Source organism: Lolium rigidum, chromosome 6, assembly GCF_022539505.1.
Source record: "Lolium rigidum isolate FL_2022 chromosome 6, APGP_CSIRO_Lrig_0.1, whole genome shotgun sequence".
Lineage (NCBI taxonomy): Eukaryota > Viridiplantae > Streptophyta > Magnoliopsida > Poales > Poaceae > Lolium > Lolium rigidum.
Window position 1 is genome coordinate 201,876,871 of NC_061513.1, and position 11,986 is coordinate 201,888,856.

Consider the following 11,986-nt stretch of genomic DNA (forward strand, 5'->3'; position numbering starts at 1 on the left):
AGGGAAATGGGCAATACAACATGAGGCGTCCAATGCAAAAAAGATCAATGCTTGCATATCCTCCCCTCTGTTTTAAAAGCTTCCTTTCACGACATGTCTTTCCGACTGCAGCTAACGAGTGAGCCATTGGCACTATCATTCGGGAAGCTCACAAGCCAGGTTAACGCATCCTGAATCAACTAGAAAAATATGTATAAGCGTAAAAAAACAAAAACAAGATGATATGCAACACTTCACTATTCACATGTGATCACCAAAAGCATACTTTTTTTTTGAACATAAAAAGCATACTAAATTTGACGTACGGAAACACGAAGCGTGTGAATGAGAGGTGTGGACTGGCAGACCCGACTAGAACAAGAAAACAGATGAAATCCAGCCCGGCCACATTCCGAGTTCATTTGAGAAATGTATACACGCGTCAAATTTGTTAAGACATCGATCTCAAATTAACATAGGTATGAAACAACTTCACTATTCGCATGTGATGTGATCACCAAATTAAGCAGACTTAACCTGACATACCGCAGCAAGCAGCGGACGATATACATATATACCGACCAGTTAACTGATCGATCACAGCTTCAGAGACAGGTCCATCCCGTCACCGGTGCGAGCCTGCGTCTCTACCCCCACCTTCTTAGCCGCAGGAAAGAACCCGGCGGCGCGCGACACGTGCTTTGCCGAAGGCGCGGACGACGAAGACGATAGCGTCGCCGCGTGCGCGCGCGTGGCGGCGGCGATGTCCAGGCGGCGCCTTGCCAGGCTGCGCTCTTCCTTGTGCGCGTTCTGGTGGCCGCCGAACGCCTGCGAGTTGTAGAACTTGCGATCGCAGTAGACGCAGAGGAACAGGCCGGGGGGCTCTGATGGCGCCAACGAGGAGGAGCCGGAGTGGAGGGTGAGCTCACACGGATCCCGGTTCACTTCCATCGTAGCGCACTAGCTGAGTCTATCTGTGTCGTCGGTACAAGGTTATTATGCTAAGCAACGACGACTAAATTAAATAAATACAGCTAACACCTAATTTATTAAAGCCGAATGTGATGGGTGTTGCACTCGAGTCATCGTTCTCAATTCTCATGATCAGTGCTGCAGTGGCCAGGGAAATTAGCAGCAAAATTGATCAAACACGTGCTTAATACGCTCGGCAGCGACAAGGAATTGAAAAAAAGACAGACAGGCCGGTGGCCGCTTAATGAAGGAGACGCCCACTGCGGTGGGTCGCGCACAATTAACACCTGATCTGTCATCCGCTACCTTACAACGTTCGCTGCAACAAAACCAGCTAGTGCATGTGGCCGTACGTGCGCGCTGCTAAGCAGTGGATGTGGGCGCTCGCAGGGCTCCCATCACCATTACTGTAGAGATAGAGATCTTTGTAGAGTACCGCTGAGACGAGGTGCAAGCTTTGTAGCAGCCAATGTAATTTTTCATGTACTTAAGCGCGACATTGGCAAGATCCCACTTGACACCTTTGTAGAGTACCGCTGAGACGAGGTACAAGCTTTTCGCACGGCTTTTGTGATATGTAAGTTCCCTGATACTCGATTGGATGGTGGTGCGAGGTCAGCCTCATGACGAAATCTAAAGTTTGCGCACCACCGATCAAAAGATTATATTTTCTCCAAGATGCATGATCGGAATTTATGTTTCTTGGAATGACTTCCGCTTATTCTCAAACATTAGAGCATCTCCAGTCGTGTCCTCCAAAGCGTCCCCCAAACCGCGCCGAATTGAGCGTTTGGGGGACGTGTTTTGTTCGTGCCGCCTTTGGGGGACGTCGCTCCCGACCGCGTCCACAAACGCCGCCCCCAAACATTTAAAATACTTTTTTTTAACACATAATAAACCATTTATCAAATGTAGCATATGAAAAAAAATGTTTGCGAGGATTGTTTTCAAATTAAATTACAACAAACAATAAAACAAGTAATCAAATATAATAAATAGGGCTAGATGCTACATCAAGGTGCCACAGTATTTCCTTTGATCCTCCACAAATGCTCAACGAGATCAGCTTGAAGTTGCTCATGCACATTGCTGTCAAGGATCTTTGCGTGCATGGCGAGAAAATCAGCAAAATCTGCAGGCAACTCATGATCAACCTCCGCAAGAGGGCCTTGACACTCATAGGGACCAACATGTGACCTAACATGATTCTTACGGTCATCCTCGATGATCATGTTGTGCATGATCACACAAGCCTGCATCACCTCCCGCATTTGGTCGTGAGACCAGCTTAGAGCGGGGTACCGGACAATGGTAAATTGTGCTTGAAGCACACCAAATGCCCACTCGACATCCTTCCTGCAAGCCTCCTGTCGTGTAACAAAGTGGGAATTCTTCAGACCTGATGGATTCGAGATTGTTTTGACAAAAGTGGCCCATTTTGGATATATACCATCGGCTAGATAATAGCCTTTGGTATATTGGTGGCCATTGATCTCATAGTTGCATGGTGGAGCATGCCCTTCCACTAATCTGCTGAACACGGAGACCGGCTGCAACACGTTGATGTCAGCTGTGTGATCCCGCCATGCCAAAGAAAGAATGCCAAATCCACATGTCATAATCTGCCACGGCTTCAAGCACCACCTACTGCAATATCCATGACGCCCTTTGTATATACCTTGCCAAGCAAACGGGCGGTTCTTCCATGCCCGGTGCATGCAATCGATGCTTCCAAGCATTCCGGGAAATCCTCCGGCGGCATTTTGTGCCATGATCCTTGCGATCTCTTCCTCGGTTGGCCCTCTCAAGTAGTATTTGCCAAACTTTCCCACCACGGCTCGGCAAAACTTGTACATGCACTCAATGGCAGTAGACTCACTCATGCGAAGGTAGTCGTCCTGTGTATCGGCAGGTGCTCCGTATGCAAGCATCCTCATGGCGGCGGTGCACTTCTGAATGGACGAGAACCCGAGAACGCCTATAGCGTCGGGCTTGAGCTTGAAGTAGGGGTCGAACTCTCGAACGCCGTGGAGGATATTCATGAACAGCCCCTTGCTCATCCTGTACCGGTGCCGAAAATTGTCGGCCTGTGTTGCGTCGTCGGCGAAGTAGTCGTTGTGCAGCATGGCATGCCCCTCCATCCTCTGCTGGGGCTTCGACTTCCTTCTTCCCGGCCTTCATCCTCCGCGGCGTGGCCTCTTCCTCTTCTCCGCCTCAGCGTCAAGCATGTCCTGGAGGGACGCGATGATCAGCAAATGCTCCCGCAGGTCGTCGTCGAAGGCTTGCTCGTCCTCCAGCAGCAGGGCAACCATCTTATCATCGACGGAACAAACATCGGCCAATCGCGCCTACCTGGCAATTCGTCGAGCACCTTCTGTGCGTGGAGGTGGGGCGGATTTGACGGCGCGTTCTGGGACGCGCTGGCGACGCGGCGGCGGTGCCACGACCGGCGGGAGCCCCAGCCGCGACAACGGTGCCGACTCTCAGCAGAGATCAGACGCCCAAACGGCCGGGAAATCCAGCGGCGGCGGTGGGATGGGAGGCGCGGGAAGGAAGGAGCGACGAGAAAAGAGGCGCGAACCAACGGTTTATGCAAATAGTCGCTGACATGTGGGAGCCCGCCTCGCTTTTCGTTGTGTCCGGCGTCCCCGGTGCGTCCCCTGTGGGACGGGGACGAGCTCGGGCCGCCGGACAAAAATGGGCTTTGGGGACGCGGCTGGAACACATTTTCTGTCCGGCGCGCTCCAAATCCCTTTGGGAGACTCTTTGGGGGACGCGGCTGGAGATGCTCTTACCTTCTAGAGCCATCAGGACACGTGGGAGTTGACACGCACAATGCATGGAGATGGAAAAAATAGACAAGAGAACCCTTTTGTAGCGGTGTAAGGAGAGAGAATAAGTGTGTTCGATTTAGCCTATGTGCACGATGGAACCAAACTACCGTGTTAAAGAAATATTTAATATTGAAACCAAGATATTTGTTGGGAGTTGAATGTATGCTTCAAGGATTCAAGCATGTGCCATGACTACGTATAAATCTGATTTCACTTGGAAAAACTCACATATGGTGTCCATGGAGTTATGTCACTTGGAGGGCTTCATTATCATGTAGTTTGATAATATTGTGACTGTAATGGCTGGTGGAAGATAGAACTTGAGGTATAGAAGATAGCTCAGGGCGGAATAACAAGATCAGCACAAAGAGTTCCAAAATATGCATGGTAACAAGGATAGCTCCGAATGGAGAACCAGACAGGCCGAAGTGGATGGAAAACAAACAAAATATTGGAAAACCATTGTGAATCATTGTATAACCATTTGTCTAGCAATGGTATTGATAGATCTTCCAAAATATATGGAACAAAATTTTCCAGTGAACATCAAAGTTTGGATGTGACTCATCTGGCAGAGTGCAATTGCTACCAAAGATAATATGACCAAGAGGAAATGGGTAGCAAATACAAAGTGCTAGTATTGTGCACAAGAACAAACAATTCACAAAAAAAAAGAATGCTCCATCGCTAAATATGCCTGCAATGTGGCAGGCTAGTTGATGTGGGCATTACCCTTCGGGTACCCGACATTAGTCTACCTCCCTTGGCCCAACTAGGGGCACATGAAGATTGTCCAAGACCAGTGGGCCCGTACGTCGGTTGCAACGAAGGAGACCTACCAAGAGACGAATTCTTGATGAACAAGGCTAGAAGACATCGTTAAAGGAAAGATTAGATTAGATCTCAATGTAACCTAGTCGAGTTCGGACATGACTCTCGGGACCTGGCCTGCTATATAAAGGCCAGGAGAGGGCCTGCCGAAAGGGGCAACACTTAGAACCACCACAACTTAAAGCACAAACCCTAAAATCCTTGCCTCCCGGCGAGTCGATCATGGAAGCCTATCGGCAGCCCCATTGTAACCCGATATACTTGATAAATCAAGATCAGATAAGCATGAAGTAAGGGGTTTTACCTCATCGAGGGCCCCGAAACTGGGTAAATCTCTCTCCCCGTTTATTTGGTATTCGATGTCTTGTGCTAGCTTGTAGGATTCCGTCAATCCTAAGCCCCTCATGGTGGGAACTGTCGAGGAGCTCCCTCGTCACTAGTCAATTGTTGCCCATACTAGACCTGACTTTTTCACAATACTTCTGGTGGATTCCTCAATATCCCATGTGAGCATAAATGTTCAAGAATACTGATTTGGTAGCGTAGTGGTAGGCCATCTAGAAATTAGAAAATAGAGCCTGTTGTGAAAAAGAACTTATAAACTCCCATTATGATACAGTTTGCAATGCTTTGCGAAGTGGCACTGGAATTTTTCATAGAAATGATCTTGATGGTAGAACCTGCTACATCTAGTCCTTTGTTTTAAACATATGGCCACTTGGCCAGCTTTATATATAAAACCAAACAGCATAAGCATCAGGTTTTACATCGGGTTTGAAACCCACCACAATACGATATTGTCTTACATAGAACACTAAAGAGACCACCACAGCGTCACCGAACAAAAGGATTACAACACACACAACTTCAAGAATGAATTGTTGTCATCATTCCCCATCCCTCGTCCGCCTGGAGCCTCCTAATCTCGAGCATAGCCGTGTCCATAAGCCCACTATCTGTCGGTCTGACCAAAACCCTCCATCTCTGCATATGCATGGACATTTGGAACAACGCATCAACCGGGTTATTGATCATTTTCCCTTCTATAGCTAGCTTATTTCTAATGTTCCACAACGTCCAGCTTTGGGCTGCAAACGTGAACCACACTAGCCTACGGAAAGCCCCCGACAGTCGATCCCAAGCAACTGTCCAGACCCTGCCGGATTCCAATTGCAATTTAGGAGTTCCCTCACTCCTGCCCACATAAAATTGGCTAAGTGACACTCGAAGAAGATGTGCTTACAGTCCTCTCCCTCTCCACATAGAGCGCAGCTCCCATCAGAGGGGCCCCGCCGTTTAACCAGCCGATCACCCGTCGGCAGCCGTCCCCGAAGCAATTGCCATAGGAAAATCTTCATCTTGGGAAGCACCCTCATTTTCCACACGTCATCAAAGTGTGTAACCTCCGCACCGAGGGAGAGCCTGAAGTAAAGGGAGTTCACCGAGTATTCCCCCGAAGCCTCTAGTCCCCAAGAGACCTTATCTCTCCCCTTGTTGAAGGGGTGAAGGTCGAAAATCCTACACAGGAATCGTTGATGGTGCTAGTGCTGTTAATATGTATGAAGGGACAACACCATGCTAGAGCTAGGACCGGAAGAAACTGAAACAAAAATCTAGAGTATCTGAAGTCAAAATGATGCTTTTTTGAGTGAACAGAGTTACACATTTGTCATGTGTTACAAGATCACATATTACATCTCGAAGCATACTAAACCAAATACAACTTCCAGCCGATCTAGCTAGTTTAGCTAGGCTATCTGCCACCATGTTGCTCTCTCTCATAACTGACACAACTCCGAAATAAGAGAAGGTCTTGCTTAAGGACTTGGCTTCCTCATACGTAGCCCACTGCATAGAACGGTCAATTCCTGGAGAGTTCATGGCCGCAACAACCCTAGAGAAATCCATCTCCAAGATGATCTTTTCGTGCCTAGATCCCACCAGTAACGAGATGGCCTTGACCGTCACCTTTGCCTCCGCGTCTTCAGCGTCAGAACATTTCAGGACCAAAGAGCAAGCCGCCAGCACCAAATCGTCGTCATGATTCCGGGCAACAGCACCAACTCCACTTGGGCACCTCTGGCTAATGAAGAAGGCATCTGAGTTCAGCTTGATCCAACCAGGAGGAGGGGAAGACCAAGAATTTTCTCTCAACATCGGGATTACAGGGAGATGGTTCAAATTCAGCAAAGGCCCTTTTCCTTTAAAATCATGAACATGTTGCGGAGACATATCAGGGTAAGGTATGTAAGCCTTGAGAAATGCAACCGGCCTGAAAATGGATTCCAGACCCTTCTCATGGATGACATCGTTCCTCAGGTGCCACGCCCGCCACAAAGTAAGAATGATATTTGATCTGGTAGTGTTGTTTGCGTGGTTTAAGCATACAAGTAACCAATCTTTGCCAGTATAGTTGAATGCATCTTCACTTCTTCAGTTGGGAGCGACCAATGTTCGCGCATTGCCGTGCGTAGCGCTTTGGCTTTAGTACACCTCACTGTGGCATGGCGGGCGTCCTCCTCCACGTGCTCGCAAATCGTGCATCGGCTATCAGGTTCTAGAGTTCTCCTGTGTTTATTTTCCTCGTGGGCAAGGAGTTAGTGGCGAGCCTCAACGCGAAGATGTAGACCTTAGGCGCCACCTCAGTCTTCCAAATACAATTCTAGAGAGCCCTTTCACCATCCGGGCTGCCACTGTTTCTTTCTATGTTGATGCTTCCGGGATAGCGCTAGTTTGTCGGCACCTTTAACTGTGAAAATCCCATTCTTCTCGTGGCTTGTTCATGATGGTGAAATTCCTTACTTGTTGGTTAAAATGATGCTGGTCTCTTATATTCTGTGAATTTTAGATATGGAAGGCTTTTGGCCTTTTTAATGTTGGTATTTTTCTTGTTGGTTATCGCGGTTGAAATTATTTCTATTTTTTAATTTCTGTTTCACCCCTGAAATATTAGCAGTTGAGGTGTGTGGAGGGTTTATTTCATCCAAACCGTCCAACATATCTCTATTGTTTAGTGGAACCCGGCCATGTTTCCAGGGATCATGTTATGTAGGACATGTCTTGGTGATAAGGAGGATGTTATCTTGAGGTCACGCCACCCATAATAAGGAATTTGAAAATTGTTCGACGAATCTCGTTAACAAATATGATGGCGTGTTCATGTGGTTGCTTTATTTTTGGCGGATGACTATGCATGTTTCTGAATCGTAACAAGGTGGAGAAAATTATAGAACTATTCCTTAGTTTGCGGGTGATAGAACTATTCCTTAGTTCGTTTGGGGCCTAACATCTTCAGGGAGATTCACTGTTAAATCTATGTATGCTGACATGTTAAATGGACATACAAGATATCTTCGTAAGTATCTTTGGAAAATAAAAATCCCACTAAAAATTAAAATCTTTACGTGGTTCCTTAGTAAGAAAGTCCTTTTGACCCGTGATAATCTAGCAAAGAGGAATTGGAATGGAAATACGAAATGCTCTTATGTGACACTGAGGAATCAGTGGAACATTTGTTTATTTCATGTCCTTTTGCTAGGCTTATTTGGCGGGTGGTTTTTGCTGCATATAATATTCCACCTTCATCCAATATCACAAATTTGTTTGAGAATTGGCTTAATGAAACTGACAAAACTGATAAAGCTAGGATTCACATTGGTATTTTGGCTTTATGTTGGTCAATTTGGAAATACATAAATGATATTGTTTTTAGCAGAAAGGAGTCTATTAATTTTTTGCAGGTTATTCACACTATGGTGCACTGGATCCGGTATGGCGCTTCTTGCTCCCGGAGGACCAGCGAGAGTGCATGGTTTCTGGATGCAACCGCCTTCGAATGATTGCCTAGGATATTTTCTACCAGGTTACTTGGCGGTCTATTAAGAGATTACAGGATGCCCTAGATTGCTTAGCATTTTTCTATTTTTTTGGTGGTTGATTTTTTTTATCGACCCTCGGTGATCGTTGATTTGTAAACTTTGAATATTCGTTTGATTAATAAAAAGCTGTGTGCATCAACCGATGCACAGGCCGGGGCTAACCCCATTTCGAAAAAAAGTATGAATTCAGTCCAATGTACATCAGCTTGGATTGAAAAATATGAAATTAAGGTGCTAAGTACTAATAATCTGTATCGTCTTTCTCCAGTTTATCTTGTGTCCACAGGTTAGCCGAAATAATGCCCTCGTGGTCCTTGCAGATGATACTTTGCTTTCACCATGTATACATCGTGTGACCGTACTATAAGGCAAATTATATCGAGTGTACCCTCTCGTCCTTTGCTCTGTAAATTAATGGAATCATACTAAGCCACATATATAGCCTCGTGTTTTCGCTTTAATTTTTGTGGATCGTCTGAAGCTTGACTTCATTAATTATTGACAAGCTAGTATACGTCAGCCTCCTGATGCATCCTACAATGGCTTGGCTGGTAATATACAGGGACGGGCCCGGAAAAATCGGGGCCCTGTGCGGAACTTTAATATAGGCCCCTATATATCTAGAAAAATAGAACTAACTATATTGTGTATGTATGTCTTTTATAGACGTTTAAATTGAAAAGCTAATGTCTAGATTCCGAACTTATAGAGAATCATCTTAATATCTATTTTAAGAGGAACCTATAGTTTTCAAAGCCATTCGGACCGACGATCTGATAAAAAATAACCTACTCCAAATTTAAACACTAAATAGTGTCTAGATACATCTAGATTTAGATAAATCTCATACATTTATTTATACATTTATTTATAGATAGAAGTAGTACATCTAATGATTTTGATACATTTGAACTATTTGGGTTTTAAAAATAGAAAAGGAAACTTTCAGAATTTCAAAAGCTTATAGCATGTAAGGTTATTCCAATAAGTACATGTACATAGCTAAATCCATTATAAGAAGTATCCCCATTAAATCAATAGAATAACACTATATATCAAAATTACCTCGCCCTCTATAAATTAAAATGACATTTATTATTATTTAATGTGAATATGAGAATTTAAGATATTTTTGTGAAGTGCAGTTTTGGATTATACGCATGAATCAGAATTAGCAAAAAAAAACTGAAGAAACTAAACTAGAGTACAAGGTTCAGCTGTATTTGTTTTGTGTTCCGGCAAGAATCGAACCTGGAACCTCCTGGTGAACCAAAAAATTCTAACGGTGGGAACCGACTGGGCTGTTCTTGTTTTGAGTTCAGTGTCCGTATTTCTGGTATATAAAGAGAAGCTCCAATATTTTGGGGCCCCAAATTTTTTTGGGCCCTGTGCGGCCGCACGGGCCGCACTCCCATGGACCCGGGCCTGGTAATATAGCCAACTGTATAATTAACCACTCATAAAAATCGGATGAAGAAAATGGTCGTTGTCATCCTGTCCTGTCAAATAAAATCACCAAAAGGATGAAATTTTAGAGGAGAGGCTTTTGAAACATTGGATATTCTTTAAGAAAATAATTAGATTGGAATTAGAGAATCAATATTTGTTCATTCCCCGTGCAATAGACTTATAGACCTCTCTCTTCTTATCTGCTACTTGAAAAAGAAAACACCGTCCACGAAATTCAGGATCGCCTCATCATCATCTGCCAAAATATCCTCCTCATCTTCCCCAACCTCTGGGAAAGCGTTCAAATCCAATCCAAGACGACGACATGATCTCACATCCTTGCCCGTGGCGTCTCCATCTTCGAGTCGCCCCTTCACCTGAGGGGAAGAAACCACACACCTCGCGTCCAACAAGTCAGAGCAGAGCACCACGATGGCATCCTCCAATCCGACCACGTCGCCATTGCATCCCCTTACCGTACCTTTCATCATCGCGTCCTTGATGCACATTTCCGAATCGGGATCCAGCCGGTCGACGCCGTCGATCAATATAACGCGGTGGGGGTTCTCCACGATCGCTTTGAACAGACTCCCTAGGGCATGGCCACCATTGCCGTCGCCCGGTGATCTCCGCCTCTTGAGGGTGAGCTTGCCGCTGCGTGTGGATTCGTCGGAGTTATCGGCCCGCAGGGCGGTGAACTCGGCGTATGAACCGAACACGAGCCTTGCAAGCTCCCGAGCAACCGCCGTCTTGCCGCCCGAGTCCCTTCCTAGGAAGAGCAGGTTGGTCGTCGACGCTGGCAACGGATTAGACGTATTCTTCCTCACCGTCTTCCTCGTCATGCCGGATCGGCACAGGAGGACGGTGCTCGATATGCCGGGAACGATGTCCCCGTGCCCCGGATAGCACAACTCGAGCGTGTCGCAGAGGATCTTCAGGTTCTGCGTGGTGAGCTCCGTGAACTTCGGCCGGCGCTGACCGGCCAGCTGCAATGTCGATGCATACGTTCAGACAAGTTAGACAGCAAGTACAGGCTTTGGATTTATATTTGCTTAGTCATATACAAGCATTATGCATCCACCACGCCTGGTGGAGTGGTGTTGTACGTACGTCTGCTTGAAGACTAGCAGGGATCGTCTCTCTGTAGCAGCGGAGCCACTTAGGAAGGATCGCCGTCGCTCGGCGTACCTGGCTACCGTCAGAAAAAGCCGGCAACACTGGCCGAATTACCTGGCTAGCTTGAGTCTCACTGCAAGAAAACAGGGAAACAGGGAAAACACATACCTCGAATTAGCACGCATATCAGCGACTTAGAACCGTCGAATATATGACGTCTTCAAAATAGAACTTTCACCAACGCAAACTCTCTTTGGTCGATATATAGTGATCCCTTTATTTTTAAAATTTTGGAAATCATATTTACAAGTTTTCAAAAAATCTAAAAATAAATCTGGATGTAGCCAATGATGTATCCTACGAGCATGCCAAATGCCAAATCACATCGATTTTTTTTAAATCTAGGCTACACAAAAAATGACAAAATCAAATAGATTAGCCATATAGGGGCATCCAGCATCCTTCCTAGACGTTCCCATATATGGGCATCCAACATCCAGCATCCAGCATCCAGCATCCAGCATCCAGCCCCTATCGAAAATCTCAGTTGCAAGTTATGTTGCAACTGATAACTAGTATGAATCACAAAGTAAATCAAATGGTGTAGGACTTGAGTGAGCACGAACTTAGTTGAGAACTAAGAAAATTCCTTCTTTAGATAACAGACACCCAAGTGTACAACTTTAAATTAATAAAGCTACAGTTGGGCAGAATCTGGTACAAGAATGCTGAAAATACATTACACATCACAAAACAATACAAATAGAAAGATGAAGAAAACGAAAGCAGAGCGTGTAAAGTCGAAGTCCTCCACGAGAAGTCACTGGGGAGTAGGCAATGCAGCTTCGAATGATTTGCCGGCTGTCTTGAGGAAAAACCAACATCGTCTACAGGTTGGGTAAGAGGCATCACCATCATTGTCTGACG

General features: G+C 45.7%; 1 protein-coding gene across 1 annotated transcript; it reads right to left on the reverse strand.

The window, feature by feature from the left end:
* Positions 1 to 362: 362 nt before the first annotated feature.
* LOC124668462 (zinc finger protein 2-like) lies at positions 363 to 949 on the reverse strand. Its single transcript, XM_047205594.1, has one exon. It carries the CDS (start codon positions 928 to 930, stop codon positions 577 to 579), a length of 354 nt encoding a protein of 117 aa, XP_047061550.1. The 5' UTR covers positions 931 to 949; the 3' UTR covers positions 363 to 576.
* Between the last annotated feature and the right edge of the window lie 11,037 nt (positions 950 to 11,986).

Coding starts and splice junctions, on each gene's coding strand:
- LOC124668462 (XM_047205594.1), bottom strand. CDS start 930: ATGGAAGTGAACCGGGATCCGTGTGAGCTCACCCTCCACTCCGGCTCC.